This window comes from Manis pentadactyla, chromosome 6, assembly GCF_030020395.1.
Source record: "Manis pentadactyla isolate mManPen7 chromosome 6, mManPen7.hap1, whole genome shotgun sequence".
NCBI lineage: Eukaryota > Metazoa > Chordata > Mammalia > Pholidota > Manidae > Manis > Manis pentadactyla.
The window spans coordinates 116,688,202-116,707,644 of NC_080024.1; the positions used below are offsets into that span (position 1 = coordinate 116,688,202).

Consider the following 19,443-nt stretch of genomic DNA (forward strand, 5'->3'; position numbering starts at 1 on the left):
TCTCTGGGCCTCAGTTTCCTCACATTTAAAAGGGATGAAGTTTTTCTCCTTTTTTCTATCTTCATCCCTTTATACACCCTCCTGCATAGTTTCCCCTTCTGTCCTTCTACCTGCATATTTCCTCTTCTCTTCCTATTTTTATTTCCTTTTTTTCCCCCTTCCTCATCTTACGTAGTTCCTCCTTAATCTCTCTCCAACTTGCTTCCCCTTCTTCTGACCTCTCGTTTCTCTTGACATTTTTTTCCCACTGGCAGCGCTGCAGTATCAGTCTTCCTGTCGTCTACTGCCAGGAACCTGGAACTGCAGTAGGACATGGAGGAAGAGGTTTAAATTTTTATACATTGCGTAATACTTAGGTCAAGAAATGTCACTTCTCTTGTGAAGGAGGAGATCTGTGTACGTGACATATATTAGATTATAAGCGCCTGTGGGCACTTGTTGAACTCCAGGCTCACATTAATATCTGGTAGGCTAGGCAACAAGCACTGTACTATATTGAATGTAAGATAAAATTTTCCATTTTGGTTTTGGTGAACTTTGTTTTTAATTCTGCCATTTGACATTTTTATTGTATATCAGGTGGTATATTTCTGTAGTAAGCATTACCAACTGCTATTACTAGGTCAAACACTTGGAAATTTTGTGTTTTTGTGATGTTTAGAGGTAGAGAAAAAGGTTTAATAAAGTGAACACCAATAAATATATGAAGATCAGCTAGTATATTGTTGATGAATTAACTACTTTTATGGGATTATTGTATTTGGAATATGGAGTGATATCCATCCTTGAATCATCCTGTCACCTTCAGAGGTTCATTAATAGAACTTTGACTGAATGTCTCCCTCCTTGCTGTCAAGATTGTCTCAGGGCCTAAAGTAGTCTGTCAGATGGAAATACAATGGAGCCATGTATGTAATTTTGAATTTAATAGTAACATTAAAAAGTAAAAAGAAAACAGGTGAAATAATTTTAAGAATATATCTTATTTAACTTAATATATCCAAAATATTACTTCAGCATGTAATGTATATATAAAAAATTGAGATTATTTCACATTCTGCTTTCACTCTAAGTGTGTTATTTCACTCCCACAACATATTTCTGTTGGTACTAGCTGCATTGCAAGTATAGTCACATATGGCCAATGGTTATTGTAAATGAACGGCAGTCCTATGGTTTGAATCAAATAATGTATTCTAATTAAAAACCGTATTTTGTCCATGTGTGTTGTGTGTTTAAATTTTTAGAAAAATGCACTTGGAGTTAACTATATGATGGCTTACTGAGAGCTGAAAAGGAAATTCCATGAATGTTTTGAGTTTTACAATGTCCTACTGTCACACTCCTGAAGTTAAATTTTTTGTTATTATGTAATTATACATTAATATTACAATGTTAATATTTAGTAGTATGAGAGTAGTTTATAATTTGCCCATGATTTACAGTGCTGAACATGGTATCTCCCATCCAGAATTGTGAAAATATACTGGGTCATAGCAATATGACAAAATTAAAAGTCTTTAGTAGTTGAGTTCTCTAAAGTTCTATATAGCTTGGCTGTCTTTGGGCAGCTCACTGATGCTTAGAAAATATATGTAAACTACTTTGCCTTACATGATTAATTTATATAAGATGATTTTCCTATTTGTGTAGTTGTTTTTATTTCTAAAAATGAAGATGTGATTGATTTGGAGAATCATTAACTCAATCCCTGTCCCGTGTGATGGGTGCCGCAGTGGCCATCATGTGATTGGGCAGGGCTTGGTACCTATCAGGGTAAACATATGGCACAGCCTGGCCCATGCCCCTCCTTATCTTCTGTGGAGAGTGGGGGTTGGGGCACTTTGAGCAAATCTTATTGGTAAAGTTATGTGTGTGTTGGTTTTTTTAAAAGAACCATTTCCTTTCAGTTTTAACCATATTACTGTGTCTGCAAACAGTTTGCGTTCAGTTTGTCAGCACAGCATCGTTCCATTTTGATCATTTAGAGGTGTGCTTTCATCTCTGAAAAAAGACATGCTTCATCAGATAGTTTAATTTTGAGATGTTTTACTTAGAAGATGATAGTGAAGATGAGGAGGAGAAAGTTCATGAAGGCTCATTAAGTAAAACTGAAGGTGTTTACCATGGAAAGGCCCCTGCTGGTATTCTGGTGAGTGACATCCACCCGTGTCCAGTCCCTTGCCTGCTTGCTCAATCTGGACAGTACTGGAGAACAGGGAAGACTCCTAGCAAAAGAAAATGGCTGATGCCTTTTCTTTGGAAAAAATAGTGATGTGATGGATTTTATAAGCTTTTAAATGTATATTCAACAGAAATCTTTGTATACCTGCTCTCCCTCATTTACACTATACCATCTTTCTACCTTTTTCTATTTTTGATTTAACAAATAATAACTTTCTGTCTAGGAAAAAAAAATGAAATTGCTGCTTTAATAATTTCTTTAAAACTAGGGTCCAAACTAAAGAAATGTATCTGGTTTCACATTCTCTTTGCATCTAAGTGCAGTAGTTGAGGAATAAGAAACATTTAAAAGTTGTTCTAGCCAAAATTTTTAAAAACTAAAACTGATATTTTGAAACTGGCATTTCATTCTGATACATGATAGAGAAGAATAACTGCAATCTTTTCTCTCCTATGAGGGAAAACAAGAATTTTTTTTTTTTTTAATGCAATCCTTCATTTTTTTTTTTTTTTTTTTTGAGAGGGCATCTCTCATATTTATTGATCAAATGGTTGTTAACAACAATAAAATTCTGTATAGGGGACTCAATGCATAATCATTAATCAACCCCAAGCCTAATTCTCAACAGTCTCCAATCTTCTGAAGCATAACAAACAAGTTCTTACATGGTGAACAAATTCTTACATAGTGAATAAGTTCTTACATGGTGAGCAGTGCAAGGGCAGTCATCACAGAAACTTTCGGTTTTGATCACGCATTATGAACTATAAACAATCAGGTCAAATATGAATATTCATTTGATTTTTATACTTGATTTACATGTGAATCCCACATTTCTCCCTTATTATTATTATTATTATTATTTTTTATTTTTAATAAAATGCTGGAGTGGTAGGTAGATGCAAGATAAAGGTAGAAAACATAGTTTAGTGCTGTAAGAGGGCAAATGTAGATGATCAGGTGTGTGCCTATAGACTAAGTATTAATCCAAGCTAGACAAGGGCAACAAAACATCCACGGATGCAGAAGATTTCTCTCAAAACGGGGGGTGAGGTTCTAAGCCTCACCTCTGTTGATCCCCAATTTCTCACCTGATGGCCCCCCTGCGACTGTGCCTGTCTTAGGTTGTTCCTCCCTTGAGGAATCTTACCCGTCTCTGGCTAACCAGTCATCTTCCGGGGCCATACAGGGAAATGTAAAGTTGATAAGTGAGAGAGAAGCAGTATTGTTTGAAAAGGTTAGCTTTTTACTTCTTTGCAGATTTATGCCCTGTGGCTTTTATGCCCAGCATTTGTCTTGAGGTATCTTTACCACTTGGAAGAATTATGATACTTGGTAATTTCGATATGAGGCACGAATTCTACTTAAGGGTTGTAATTAGGAAGGAAGAAGAAAAGCTATAGAAGTAGCAGGCGGAAGAAAACATGGGAAGATTGATTATTCCTTTGACATATCTGAAAACAAGAATTTTTATAACTTGAAATATGTGGGGAAATTGCAAATTGTTGAATTTTTTTATCTATAGAGTTTCATCTCTTACAAGGTATAAAGTAAAACAAGTCCTATGAAAGTGTAAGTTCTAGATGTCTGCATTAAGGAAACAAAATCAGATGAATTAAGGACAACATAATGTAACTCCTACCTGTGGATCCTTTTGCTTTAAAAGAAGATGAGTGCATTGAGGTAAAAGTATTTTTTAGCAAATTAAGTGTGTTTATTTTTATGAAAACAGGTGTAAAATAAGTAACAAAAATTAGATTTCTAAATTCTGTGGCTCATAATCAGGTTGATTTTTAAAGTTTAAAAATTTTTTGTCATCTTTAAAAATGTTATCCCATTTTTGTTTTTGCTTTGAACCTGTTGGTAAAGTATACTTGTTCGGGGTTCTAGGGAACTGATGGAACTAGATAGACGTTGTTTGTGTGAATGGGAATCAAGTGCTGTGGACAGAGGCAGTTACTTTTGAAATTTCCATTTTAGTAATACAGAATTATATGTTTATAGAGTTCCTGCACATTGTTGTAAAGATCCGAAGGGAGAATAGTGAACATAGCTGACTCTTGATGAAATATTTTGAAGTTCCTTTAGTGAGTAGCCCTAACACACAGACCACCCATCACCAGAAGATGTTCTTACACTTCCTGCTGCTGGCAGTTTCTAGAGGGAGGTCAGCAGGTGTCTGATCAGGCTGCATTTTATTAAGTTACCTTTTATGTTGATGTTAGAACTTGGAAGTCCCACTAGTCACCTCCTTGCCCCAAGAAAAACTTGGGATTTTCTGAATGGCTAGTGTTGGGATTTGGTATCTGCTTAGTGAGCTGTACTGATTATATGGGAGTTAGACTTTATGACCTACGGGTGTGTGTGGTGAGAGGGCCGGAAAGAAAGTCGTGGTTCTTCAGGGTCCAGGCCCTCAGTGACCTGGACACTCCTTCTTACTCATATGTTGTCTGGGCACACCTCTTGTGGGAAGGTGACTGTCTCCATCTTAGGAGGTGACTTCATGGGCTTGGGATGAAATGTGTAAATCTCATAATTTAAAAAACTATGACAAGACTTTTGTGCTTTGTTAGAAATTTTTTTTTTTTTAAGCACAGTTTCCATACTTCTTCAAACAAGTAAAGATAGTTCCTTTATCTGGTGAGGAAAAGGCCATATTATTTAGTATTTAAATACCCTGAAGTTCCAAAATAATCTCCTGGCCTTATTTTCACCCATTTATTTGAAATGACCTTGATTGTATTTTTTAAGTTAGGGCAGAATGTGCTATAGGAGTTCTTAGTCAAATTTGTAATCATAGTAAGTGCTTCTATAATCAAGTTTTTCTGCAGTTTAGAGCTGGAAAGGACTCTCGAGAGCATCTGACCATTCTTATTAAAGGAAAAAACACCCTCTCCTGTACAGAGTTATGAGACATGGGCAGATGTGGGACTTGATCTTGTCATATCCTCACCAACTCCAAAGGACTCCAGGAAGCCATGAGGCAGTGCTTTTCTGTCCTTGTCCCTCTGCACTCTATCAGAGCACCTGGGCACCTGTGTGGTTGAGTCCAAAAAGATCACTTTCTTCAGAGAGAAATTTGTTTATTTTTATTTACAGCAAGATTTACTAACATAAACAGTAGTAGAAGACAGCAAGTCACCCTGTAGTCGGGGTATGTGGCTTGGAGCAGAGAGCTTTAATACTGAGTTAGGAAACCCTCAGCAGGGGGCAGAGAAGCCTCCCTCCCCACCGCCCTGCACATTTGTCATTACTCCCTGTTGTCAGAAATCCTAAAACAGCACTAGCTGATTGGGTCCAAAACCAAACATTCCTCCAGTCTAGCATGGACAGTATTCTTAAAACAAATTAAATTTAGTTGCATAGAATTTCATTTCCTCAGAAATGTGGTGTTATTTTGTTAGGTGGTTTGGGAGAGTAAATTCTCGAATCTTTCTGTTTTCACAACTTGGTGTCTTTTAATCCTGGTGCCCCAGATGAGCTCAGGAGTTACGGGGAGAGCAGTATAGAGGCTGTGGCCAGAAATGTGTCTAGGCTGTTTGAAAATTATCATCCATTTTTATATTTATGCCCCCATCTGTTTTCAGAAAGTAAGGACTGAGAGATGGGTTACAGTTAAAATCTGTGCATCCATACAATGGCTCCACAGTACTGTAGAATGCATGATCAAACCATTAACTTAAAGAAAACAAAATTCTCTTCATTCAGCAAATATTTATTGTGCTCCCTGAGACTGCTAAATAAATAGAGAAATTTTTGTTTGCATTATGTCTGAATTGTTTGCTGCTCTGAGTTTGTGAGTAACACAACTGGACAGATTTCCAGTAAATGGCTATATGAATACTACCTCTTTTAGTTTGCCCACATGCTTGGTCCTGATTACATATCCCCAGTTAGCTGAGCCTTTTGATCCAGCTGATTCGGATAAGCCCAATATTACACATCTGGTAAGGTGCTGGTGGGTCAGATTTATGCATAAGGAAAACAAAATACAGCCCTGTGACTGTTCTTAGATGTCTCAAAAAGTCAGGTGTTGGTATAGTCTAGAGGAATTGTTTGCGACTCTGAAAGGATCAAAATAAAAGTCTTACCTCCTGGAAAAACACCTTTTTATATAATTTATGCTTTACATCTTAAGTATTAAATATTCAAAACTAACCTAGTTTTGTTGAAAAAATTATAGGCACTAATTCTAGAGTAGGTAATTTGTGTGTTTATACATTTATCTACTTGAACATAAGGGAAATAATTTTAATTTTTTACTCTTTTGCTGTTCTAGAATAATATTATTTTTTCTCTTTGAAGCCTGTTGCCCAGTCTAGTATCATTGTCTAAGCTCTCTTACTTTGCTTAAGACAGGTCAGGAGAGTTTTTTTCCCTGGGTGGAAATGACAATCTGCTCGTCTTACGTTATTACAGTATTGTGTTAAGTCTGTGATGAAATCGTGTTTAGAACTTTGTGTGCCCTTGGTGTGCCATCTTAACTTGAGTCTATCTATGTAGAAAAGACCTTCATCAGAAGTTTGCCTGAAGTGAATCCCAGGAGAACCTGAAGGGAGAGCTGTGTAATCTCTAGAATGTTAGTGCATTCTCTGAGGCTTCTGTGAACTCCAATTGAACTGCAAATAGCTTATCTCCGGCTAGGTCAAGGGGCAGTGACAGATTATTAAAGTCATTTGTCACCTTTTAAATTCTAACAAAGCATGAAGCCATAACTGTTATAGAGTGATACTCAGTCATAAAATTGAAATTCTTAGAAAGGTAATTAATTCCTTCAGGGGAAGTGAGGCAGAACAGTAGCAGGAAGTACACTCCGGGTGCCCTGAGGTTTTGAAGGAGGACTATGAATTGATCCACTTGACTGTGGTTATCAGATACAGCCTGATAAGCTCCATTTTGGGGTCTCTTGGGGCTTTAAAAAGTACTTGTGTCTCTAACCTGGGGTGTAAGGGGAGCCTGTCACTGGCTTCCTTCAAGCTCCTTGGTGTTTCTGGTGGAAGCCAAGGATGGTGATTCCTGCCTGACTCATCACTGGAACCTCTGCTGAGCATCTGTATATAATTTACAAATTTCCCAGAGTCAGAAGTGAAGGGGGTAGTGGAGCCCAGGAATTGTTTTGTTTTGTTTTGAAAAGTAAGCTGCAGACTTGATGCAGATATTTTCCATTCCGGTCCCTTTTCTGTTTGAGGATCCAGTCCGGAATCCCACCTTGAGTTTATTTAACTGTCTTGTCACTGTACTTTCCCAGTCAGTGACAGTTCCTCAGTCCTTCTTGCCTTTCATGACCTTAGCACTTTCAGTAAGTACTGGTTTTGGTAGTATTTCCCTCAATTTGAGTTTGTCTCCTAACTAGGTGGAGGTCATGTGTTTTTTAGCAAGAAGACCACAGACATGATTGTGCTCTTTTGAGTGAATCCTATCAGGAGACCTGATTACTGGTGAAGTGTCCTTAGATTGCTTGGTTAAGGGGTTGCCTGCCAGGTTTCTTTACTGTAAAGTTACTGTTTTCCCTTTTGTAATGAATATGTATCTTGGGGAAGATACTTTAAGAATATGCAGACATCCTGTTTCTCCTCTTTGTCCTCTATTTTAAACTCCATGCCTGTTATAATTATTTACTGTGATGTTCTAATAGTGATTTCCTACCTCCCTCATTCTTTATTTACTAATTGGCATTCATCTTTAAGAGAAAGCTATCCCTTCTCCCCACTTATTTATTACTATTAATTTATGTCTGTGGACTCAGGAATATGTTGTTTTGTAGGTTATAATATAATCCAGTCATTGCTCAAATTATTCTAGCTTTACCGATTGGGCTCTGTTTCACATTGGCTCCTGTGTTCCTCTAATATGCCTTTATTCTTTTGATTTTGAGTACTTTACTACTTTCTGACATTACCAGAAGCTCCAACATTATCCGTATTTTCCTACCCCAAGCTCTGAAACTACTTCTCCAAGGAGCCCTGGCACCTTTTATTGGAGAATGGTATTTACAAACCAAGATCTGGGGTCTAGGTGTGCATGTTGTTTTTAGAATGTCCATGATTCTAGATCCTTTTAGCAGAGAGGGCTAGGGTACTGGATTTAATTCTAGCCCAGGCATAAACACATCTGTATTTTTGTATCTGTTCTTGGAGACTTCTGATTCCAGTCCAATACCACAGGGTTCATTTTAGCCTTTCCTCTAGGAAATTTTATTTTTAGAAGCTTCCCAGGTGTTTATGATTAATCATACCTGAGGAACGATGGCTTTTGGATATTTATCTGTTAGAGACATTGTGAACCCAGAGGCTCTTGTGGCTTTGCTGAGTAGTCGTCACTGATGAACAGTCTCTTCAGTGAATCATTTTCCATAATTGGTTAGTAATCATTCTTACACCGAAAAGAATTTTTGTGTCACTCCTATGTTAACTAAGGGAACTCAGTCTCTTAGGAAAAAAAATCCCCAGTGTTTTGTAGTGGAGTGGAAACTGGTCCAGTTTCACAGCCAGCATTCTTATAAAAACTTGTTGGAGAAATTGAGCACACTTGAGGGAATATTTAGTAGTTTGAATGCACAGGGAAGCTGTATGTATATACAACCTGTTGAAATAAATGACAAAAAGTTGCAGAATTTCACTAAAATCAGATTTATTTTATTTTACTCCTTGAATGATCTCTTTGATAAGACAGTCTGCATTCTTTTTTTTAACATGTAGTTTTCTTGCTGAAACAAGTTCCTGTCTGTCAGACTTACTGATAATGAACCCTTCAGCCTTGGGTTGTTGAGGATGTTTGGATAATCAACTTGAGGCCTGCATGTATTTGTTAAGTTAGTAGCTGCAAAGCTAAAGTAAGGGCAGTGACTTTCCAGTCCTACCTGTGTAATTTACCTTGTTCTTACCTGAACTTAACCAGGGCACCATACAATGCAGGTTGAGGGAATTGACACAATTGGGACAAGTTTAAAAAAATCAACTTAATTCATCTGTGATAGTAGCTGAGGTTCTTTTGGGGGCATGAGAGGAAGATGAATTAAGTTGGGCATGTCTTTTCCCAGCCCTAAAAACTACAGAAATAGGTTCATTTATGCCTGTCTCACACTGTAATTGCGACTGTAGAAAAGGCATGATGTCAGTGCCTGACTTCTATGTCAGTGAGTAAATAGAACTTCAAATAATGTCAGAATGTTTGAAACGAAATTGTATCCTACCCATGTCTGGACTAAAATGATGGACATCATTGAAAATACTGCTTATAGTTTCCATAGAAACATGCTAAGATTGTGTGCCTGTTGTATGTGAAAGTGAGCCAGGCAAGCAGATCTGTTCTGTGTTAGTTCCTTATGGTTTCCAATGATCACCAAAATAGGTTAGTCATAGAATTCTGTTATCTTACAAAGTTTAGCATGAGAACATGTTTCTTAAAACACATATTTATGAAAATGTAGTATCTTTAAGGCTGCTCATAAAAAAGCTTAACATTTTCCACATGTGATAGAATATGGAAAAATCAGAGCCTTCAAAGCACTTATGAGAAATCCCTATTTCCACCGAGCTCTGAAAATTACATAATCTTACCATTAGTGTTTTTAGGAGCTTGGGGTCCTGAGAAACAGTAAAAAGAGCCTAGGCATTTGAGACAGACATAGCTGAGCTTTTCTCTGTGCATCACTGTGTAATTGTTCTTATCCTAGGCTAGTTGCTTATTTTCTCTGAGCCCATTTTCTTGCCCACATAATGCATATAACATTCCCTCACCTAATTGTGAGGATGAAATGAGATGAGGGATGTGAAAGACAAGGGGGAGGGGTGAATTTTAGGGCCCTCTCTTCTTTTTTCCCCATGGCTAACACTAGGAAGATAACGAGTAAAATCTGAATTATAAGCTAGGTTATGTGTGTTTTGTCAAAGATATGCATTGTTTAAATGCAGAGTGAGATTAGTAAAGAGTTTGATTTTCACCAGTTTAAGTGAATCTCTATATTGAGCAGTTCTTACATTTGAAAATCCAAACTTATGAACAGGTAAATTATTATCACTGTGTAAAATAATTTTAGGGATTTATGTCAATAGCAAACTCTTCTGAGTACACCGAAGATACCTTAAAAACAGTAGCTGCAAAATTTGTCTTGCAAAAACACATTTAAGCAATCCCACTCCTAAGTTATTTAACCAAATGGAATGAAATTATATCCACACAAATGTTTTTAGTTGCTTTATTTTTAATTGCCAAAAACGGGAAACAACCCAGATGTCTTTCAAATGGTGGATGGATAAACAAACTTTGGTGAATCCATACAGTGGAATACTTAGAACACCAGCAACAAACTACTGATACCTGCAGCAGTGTTGATTAATCTCAAATGCATTATGCTAAGTGAAAGAAGCCATATTCAGAAGGCTACATACTGTATGGTTCCATTCATATGACATTCTAGAAAGGGCAAGAGTGTAGGGGCGGTGCAGATCAGTGATTGGCGAGGTGGGGGAAAAGGATTTGACTGCAAAGGGGCATGAAGGCATTTTGGGGGGTGATCTAGTCTGTGTCTTTATTATGGTGGTGGTTACATGATTGCAGTTAAAACTGTACTAAAAAGGGCTAATTTTACTCTATGTAATTTAGTACACCTTTTTAAAAAATTTTGTACAGTTCAAGGTACAGCTATTTGAAATCTTAGAATTGTATTTCATAGCAAAGTTGGCATAAACATTTAGCTGTAAGTTTTTATAGCTGATATGTATAACCATTATACAGTTGACTAAGCAAGAGTTTAATATTTTTTATGAATTATTATGAACAGAATCTTAAACTCATTACATTTAATGATTTTACTTCTGTATTTCTGGTCTCTAGTCAGATGTTCACTGTAACATTATGATGTCACCTCATGTACAAGTAGATTACAACTGGGCATATTTTAGCGATGACAGGAAAAGAAGAGACAGAAAACTTCTTGCAAGGCATTATTCCTCAGTTTGGGAAGTGAAGGGAGAAGCAATGAAGAGAAATGCAGAAATGAGAACCATTGAATTTTACAGAGCTGTGATTTTTTTTTTAATAGATTTGGTCACAGGAGTAATGTTGGCAGTTGAATGAAGTAGTTGGACCCACTTTCCTAGTGTGCTGCTTGCCACTCACTGTAGGATCTACTCCAGGAACACATTATATGTAGTAAAATTTAAAGATCATGTAACATCGAACATTTAATCTTCCTTACTGTGAACCAATTCTGTTGCTGAAGAAATGTGTTTACTGCTACATTGCTAAGCATTAGAAAAATGAAACCACTGCTACCAGCCATTTACCCTAAAGGCTCTGCCTCATAGAATGACACTGTTGGGTGTTTTCATGTAAGAAGACTGAGTGGTATAGGAAATGATAACCTAAATTTGTTCTTTTACCCCTCGTTTCCTGTAATAAATTTTGGTCATGGTGTGATCTTTGTCACTTTCAGCCTTGCCTGTGCCTTTGCTGCCTTCCCACACTGAGTTCCCCTGTCAGACCAATTGTCTCTCTAATGCACTTGCTGTGGGGCTGCCCAGAGCCATCAGCACAGATGTCATTTGTTCTTACAGGATATTTTTAGATTTACGCATCCAAGGTGGGGGTTGTTCTTAATTGTCACTCACATAGGCTAGATTTATGCAAGTCTTTTCTGTTTCACCAGCATCCAGAGAAAAACATGAGTTTCCGAATGTCTGAGCATTCCTTTTGGAACATTGGGTTGGCTGGCCTTCACTGTTCTTGGAATTTTTTTTTTATATGTGTGGAGATACATTTTTTCATTTATCTCTTGAATTTCTCATTTAGGTTACAATACAAAGCATCATATATATTCCTCCATCTCCTTGCTGATTCTGTTAACTAGGTCTTGTATCCATACATTCATTGGTTCATACATTAATTGATTCAGAACCTCCTATAGCTAGGCACTGTACCAGGCTTTGGGGAGACAGTGAAGCATACAACACTTCTCCTTTCTTTGTCAGAACCTAGAGTTTGGAAGTGGGAGTAAACAAATTGTTGCAGTGTGGTGAGTACTTACGTGCCATGCTGGGGCAAGGGCAGGGCATCTTGAACACTGCACAGACACAGATTCCTTCTTTCCACTTCCTGCCTTCTTCTCAAGCCTTGAGCCAGCGCCTTCTCGCCCCCATATTCTTCTGATTTTATTTTCCATTGTGCTCTGTGTGTTCACAATCTATTGTGGACATGCTTTATTTGTTCCCATCTCCTCATCCAGGAAGCTTAAAACATCCTTGCTCTTCTTACGAAATATTAGATCAACAGCCAATAGTAGTTGATGGATTGAGAAGAAAACTGGTGTTGGGTTTTGAAGGATTGTCCTGAAAATGACTGAGCTAGTGACTGAGGTGGAAGGTGGGGAATCGATTGAAGATGAAATAGGTGACACAGTCCTTTCTTAGTTGTATCTGCTGAAAAGCCAAAGCAGTGGTTGAGTAAAACTTGGGACCACCACTTGGAAATGAACATATATTGCCATAGTGGCAAAGTGTCTTACCTTTTTTTGAACGTTACTCAGCGTGAGATAGTTGTTCATCTGCTTTGCAGGTAGAGAAAATGGTGAATCCTAGAGAAGTGAGCCCAGTTACTAGAAATCTGTGCTTCCAGACTCCCATAAAGAAAATACTTTGTGACAGATTCTAAATCTGAATTAATCAGCTTATCAGCCTTGACAGCTAAGTTTAAGGCTAGCCTCTTGTCCTCTCATTTAAAAAAGCCTAAGTTTTTCAGTGAAAGTTGTTCAGCTTTCACTGGATTAATTTTCCCAGGGCGTTTTTTTTTTTTAGGGGGAAGCTGATAGAGGGACGGCTCCAGGTGGTTTTATCCAGTCAGAATCAGTATCAGCCTGTAATTTAGGTTCTTTGTTGGCACACATCAGAAATGGACTCTGAACAAGCCAAGCAAAGAAACAGGACTGTTCAATGTTCAGAGAGATAATGAGAGAGCTGGAGTCAGAGTCTTGAGCTGGTGGGCCTTCTGGATCACCACACAGGTGGCTCAGCCCTGCCAGTTTCTGGTCGCTTTGGCTCTCCATACAGACTTCAAGAGTATCTGTTTGGCCCAGATCATTGTGATCCAGGTAGCCGTGTTAATACCCTCTGAGCTAGCCATTGCATCATGTATCTCTTCAAATTCCAAAACATCTTACTTATGGATCCTGAAGGTTGATGTAGAGTAGTATTGGGTTGTAATTAGGGAAGGAACCCCTGCCGGTCCTAGAACTCAGGTCTTCTAAAATGATGAGGTCAGCTGTTCATTACAACATGTAAAATTCAAGGTCTGTTAGCTTTGCATCAGACATCAAGGTTAAAGAGTGCCGTAGAGGATGGGACACATACTTTAGCACATAAAAACTTGGTTTTTTCAGCAAGTTTAATCAGGATTAGGAGGAGAAAGTTTGTGTGATGGAGACTGGAGGTCATTTCCAAACCTAGATGTCCATCAGAATCATGGATAAATAGATCCTTAGGATCCCATTTCCAGTTTTTTATGTCTGGATTGGGGTCCTAAAATGTACATTCTTAACCACCAAAGCTTGACTCTATTGTAGATGGTCAAAGGACTACTCTTTGAGAAATAACTAACCTACAGTGTGGTCCTTGACAGTTTTCTTCACCTAGCAGAAAAAAGAAGTTGATTACACATAAAACGGTCCCTGACCATGCCTTCAAGCAGTGGATGGGGTTGCTCTTTAGAAAGATACAGAGTAATCTACAGGGAACTAGAATCCTGAATCCTTCCAAGGACTCCTCTTCCTGGCTAAATCTCAGTCTCTCAGGAAGGAATCTCTGAGTACAGATGCCAGCTCAGAAAGATTTCCAGAGCTCCCCTGTACATCATCTCTAAATAAAGATACAGGACAGCACCCAAGGCTTTTTAGGCCTTACTGTCCATTTTAAGACACTGATTTTGGAAGTAGCAAGAATAGGCATGAAATTTTATCAGAGTGTCTCTTGCTTTTACAGGGAGCTTTGCTTCCCTAACCTGCTTATCCTCATAATCAGTTACTAAACTTCAGAACAATTTCAGGAAAATCTGCATTTTAAAAACTGTCCAGGATGATTTTCATGTACACAAAATTTTGAACTAGTGTTATAAGTAAAATTCTTGAATTTCCACCTTGCTAAGAAGTTCCCCACCAAATCTGCCCATTTTATTTCCATATCTAAGTTGGTCTGTTCATTTATTCAACAGTGTTTACTGAATCCCAGCTATGTGCCAGATGTATTTCTAACTGTGTCTACAAATTGTGGTGTGATCCTAACCAGCTACTGCTTCCTTTCCCTCAGGATCTCCCTTGGGTTAGTCACAGATCCTACTGATGTTGTCCCCTCTGTACCTCCTCTTCCTTTAAGGCTGAGCTGTCTCTTGCTTGAATTAGTTTATGGTATTCATAAAGTTTGCTGGGAGACATTTATTTTGGTTTCTAGATTCTGTACATGGGGACTGATAGATTCTAGAAATAAGGCCCTGTTCCAACAATTAGGGTGCACTGTGGGGCAGGAGACCTGCCATGTTCTTGAGGAGACATTTGGGGCAGTGCATTTTAGCTGTGCAGCTCTCAGTATTTCTTCATGGACTTTTGACTCAAGGAGAACAAATGGGGCTTTAAAAACCACCTACTTTGTGGAGCTCCAGGGAGTAGAGGCACTCTGCTTGATGGCAAGGGCTGTTCCTTGTGCTATTTCCTGTAAAGTGAGAATTTAAAGGCAGCTGGTTTAAAAGAAGAAAATTAAGCAAATTAGAATTCTGCTATAATGGGGGGGAAAAAACTGAGTGGTACAAAATAAGGCATTTATTTGAATTTAAATGCCTGAGAGCAGCTTCTCCAGGAAAGCTGGTTTCTTTGTCAGGCATAGTGTCACTTGTCTGTGACACTGCTTGCTGCCCACTCACAGGCTGCACTATTTGGTACAGTTTTTCATTCCATATGTCTAGCCCAAGTTGCAACAACCTCCTTTAGTTCTTTGTGATCCCCAGAGTGTCTCCTGGACATAGTAAATGTTCTAGAAAATATCTTGACTGTGTTAAGCTCCCATAGGATGTGGGCATGTCCCCTGGGGGACTTCTGCTCCCTGCTCTCTGGGCCCGGGAGAAGCTTGCAGCAAGTGCTGCCATGTGTGTCCTCGCTGCGTTGATCACCCACCTCCAGGGAAGTAAAGATCTCAGCCATGCTGAGTGCTACCTACAGATTCATGTCTGGCCACATCTAGGGGACTCTGGATTTGTCAGAGAACTATAGGGACTTAAAGTACAACGTGAGATCAGCCCTGAGATCTGTTGTCTTCAGGGACACCAGCTGACTTTGTTAGCCCAATGATTCACTCCATGGGAGGAAGTAGCAGGAAGGTTGGGACCCTCAGCCGCAGTGGAACTGGGTTCTATGGAATAGTAATGGAAAGTAAACCCTTCCTGTCTTAATCTAAATATAAAATGAGATTAATAATGTCTGCCTTGCATAACCTAATTTTCTCTTTTGAAGATCAAGTAACGTATGTTTGAGAAGGTTCTTGAAGAATACTAAATGGTACTCAAATGCTGAATGTAAGTTCTGGGCACCTGGAGGAGTTTGGTCTAGGAGCATGGGTGTAAGCTGGAATGTGTACCAGGTAACAGTGTCCTGCTGTTTCTTTCCCATAGTATCTAGAAGTTTCTATTCCCTCTTAGCACATTCCTCACATTGGTGAGCAGAAGGTTAGATAGAATGTGGAGGGCAGTTCTTGGTAAAAGCTGTTCATCTCTGTCCACAAGCCCCAGTACATGTTACCTCCTTGGGAGGTCTGCTTCCTGACATTGTACCGAGTGGCTAGCTGGAGGATTAGTAGTCAGTGTCACTCTTGTAGTGATTCAGTGCAGAGAAGCTGTGGCTGCTTTGGACTCTGTTATCACTTCATATTTATGTGCCAAGTAAATAAAAAAATAATATTCTAGTTGCCAAAAGCAGCCTACTTACAGCCAGAAACCTGGGAGTTTCATCAAGGCTTTTATCATTGCTTAGAGCATCTCTTTCACTTTGAGATTCAGGGAAGGACATAGGCTCTGGAAACAGACTTTAGTTTGAGTTTGTTGGATTTACCACTTAGTGTGATGACCCTGAACACTTCTGAACCTCAGTTTCCTCATATAAGTGGGAATATTGGTACCAGACTCCTGGATAGTTGGAACATTACATGAGATGGTGTACAGGTTAACACGACGCTTGACACATGATGGACATGTAACAACTATAGCTGTGGTGTTTGTTAGTACTGTTAACTAGTAATACCTGTATTGAATATATATATGAAGGTAAACTTAAAACTTAGGAAACAGCTTTTGATGATAAATGTAACAGTGCTTTAGAATGTATCCATTTCTGTATTGATAACAATTTAGAAATTGTTATATTTTAATAACTACCTTATGTCTCTGTACTCTTTTCCTTAACAGAAGTTATTTTTGATTGAACATACTACCTTTAAGTAATTTCGGGCAGTTTTATAGTGAAGGATCTGTATTTGAACCTATTTACTGATGCATTCCATTTATAAATCTCTACTACATAGCATAATGATTTTAGTTTCTCTGATACTCAGGAAAAGTTGCTCAGCAGGTCTTTAAATTTTGTAAATAATTGGATATGAAAAGCTCCCCATTTATTTCAGATACTAGTGTATGTTTACTTTAAAATAATTAGTAAGAAAAATCTGATGGTGGGCACCATTGAATTTCATGCATGAAGGACTATTAAGTCTATTGAATTTTATGTGTGAAGGGCCATTTGTCTTCTAATAAGTATTTTAGTTAATTACAGTCTACTAATTCGTTGCATGTTTAGTGATCAATAAGTACCTCCCTGTCTTGGGAGTGCCCAGCATTTAACCCAGCCCGTAGGACTGGTGCCTGGATGTAAACACACACATCGTTGTGTCTAGTTTTGGACCTCCCATTTAAAGAAAAACAGTTCTCTAGTTTGTCATAAAAGTGAAAGCAAACCCTGTCATTTCAGATATTTTAAGGAAAAAGACTGCTTAGCCCAGAATAGATGAGACCTAGTTGTGGTTGTACAATAAACTCTTTGGTGTGTAGTAGTGTCATTTAGAGGAGAATGGGACGTAGTCAGTGTGACTTCTAGTGGACGTAAGTAGGGCTTCTGGTACTGCTTCACCCTATTGGTAAAAGGAATGTATCTCTGTCAACTGGAGGTATCCCAAAACTGAGAAGCAGTATGGCGTAATGATGTTTTAGGTTATACTCAGCTTGGACTGCTGAGTGAGTACCACAGACTGGCCTATGTTTTCTCAGTTTTGAATTCTGGGCAGTCCCAAGACCAAGGTACTGGCCCATTCAATTCCTAGTGAAGAGTCTGTTCCCGGCTTGCAGAGAACCGCTTTCCCACTGCATCCTCACATGGTGGGAGGAGGGGGCAAGCTCTGGTCTCCTCCTCTCATAAGGTCCCCTTGTGGAGGCTCCACCCTCATGAATTCATCTACGGCCCTACGTCCGCATTGGGGGTTAGGGCTCTGACATAGGAATGGGAGGTGGGGAGCAGAAATATTCAGTCTGTAACAGTGTTTAACCTTTTTAAGCCTCAATTTCATTGTCTTTAAAAATAGAAATAATAATACTTAACCAATAAGGTGGTTCTCAGATGATAGTACATGTATAAGCTAAAGATTTGGTACCTACTAAACTACTCTTGAGTAATTGCTGCTACTGTGATGAGTGTTAACTTTAACATATTTCAGAGATGTGCTAGAAGCATTTTTGGTGTTTGTTGAAAAAGACTGGGCTGGATAAATAGTTCTAGTTCTAAGAATCAGTAAATGTACTTTTATATTTTTCTTTGAGCTTGTGAGCCTGAACGTAGAGATGCTGCTCTGAATGTCCTTGAGTTCCACGTTGTTCTTTCTGTGTGGGCATCTTAATGTCAGTCTGATTTCCGGTTATGTATTATGTCTTTGCCTTTTTTCTGAATTTTCACCTGTCTCTTTCTGTGTCCCTCTCCCCTGGTCTCTGTCACCCTCCATTCTTGAATTCATTTTCCCCTCATTTCCACTTTCTCATCATTCACTATAAAATATGGTTTACATTATATATTATTTTGCTGTATATACTGAAAAGGTAGTGTCTTCAGTGGGGTATATCCTTCATATGTTACTGGGCTGCTTAATCACCTGTCTCTCTCTGCCCCTGTTTATAGTCTCGCTCCCAGGCACTGACCAGGACAGGTGTCAGAGGCCTGACACTGGGCTCTATTATGGCTTGTTCTGGACTGGGCAGATAGGAGTAAAGTTTATGGTGCTAGAGTCTGCTTAAAGTAGAAGCTGTTCAATGTATCATGTGTATAGTAAGAATCTGCTTTTCCCCCAGACATATTTATGAGGAAGTCCCCTCCACCAACCTGGTTGGGGTGTCCCTTCTAGCAGAGTTGTGCCCCTTGTTCCCAGGGTGTAGTGAATGTTAAGGCTCCAGGTCTCCCTTTATTTTTGTTTTCCCAGCCTTGATAATATAGATGGAATTGTTGTTTCTGCTAAGAGAAAACTAGTCATTTGACAGCCTGTATTTTTTCTACATTTAGCAACTGGCATTTACACAATAGTCTTTCTTGTAAAATAGCACATATTGTAACCATGGTAATTAAAATCATCTTGAATAGATGTGCTTAAACTTAATTATGGATTCTGTTCTCCAGTTGGTGTAAGCTTATCATACATTTAGTTTATAAGACTTGTTTATGGCTGAATGTAGATGCTTAAAAATTACCATTTTTCAGTTTGGTTTTTTTTTTTTTTTTTTAAGAAAAGGTTTGTATAATTAATTAAGGTTTTTTTTTTTTATTTGTAACAAAACTCATTTTTTAATTGCCACCATCAGTCAAGCCAATGATACAGAGATTGACTGCTTGGATTCTGTTTGATTAACATGCATGCCATGACAGACAAGAGCATGTCTGAACATGTTTATTTACAGAATGTAAACGTTCTAATGGGTGGTTCTATGTTGCTGAAAAATGCTACCAGGTAGAAGAGAGTGAGAAGATGAATCATGCAAGAGTAAATTTTACTTTGTTTCTGTCTTTGGAGACCTTCTTAACATACTAAAATTATACACTGTAACCCCAAAAATAAGGAACAAAAAAATTATTCCCTTTTCCTCTAAATTAGTTGTAGTGCTCTTTTTTTAATTTTTAATTTTATCAAATGTACATCACAGTGGTTCAACAGTCTCCCTCCCTCTTCAATCTACCCACTCTCATCGCCCTTGTTAAC

The 19,443-nt window shown here is 38.3% G+C and overlaps 1 protein-coding gene across 5 annotated transcripts in view; it reads left to right on the forward strand.

Moving 5' to 3' along the window:
- The window catches only part of LPIN2 (lipin 2), a 100,457-nt gene that overhangs the window by 33,569 nt on the left and 47,445 nt on the right, over positions 1-19,443 (forward strand). Inside the window, exons 1-2 of one of the 5 annotated variants that reach the window (XM_036905849.2) lie at positions 2,058-2,152; positions 3,729-3,868. The exons of 1 other annotated variant lie outside the window; for it this stretch is intronic. Coding sequence is in view for 1 of the 4 variants with exons in the window: in XM_036905846.2 (XP_036761741.2) it covers positions 2,045-2,152 (108 nt within the window). In the remaining 3 variants the exon portion in view is untranslated. Of the gene's footprint in view, positions 1-1,910; positions 2,153-3,710; positions 3,869-19,443 lie in introns of those variants that run through there. 3 more of the 5 variants (XM_057504068.1, XR_008998309.1, XM_036905846.2) reach the window with 3 other exon arrangements.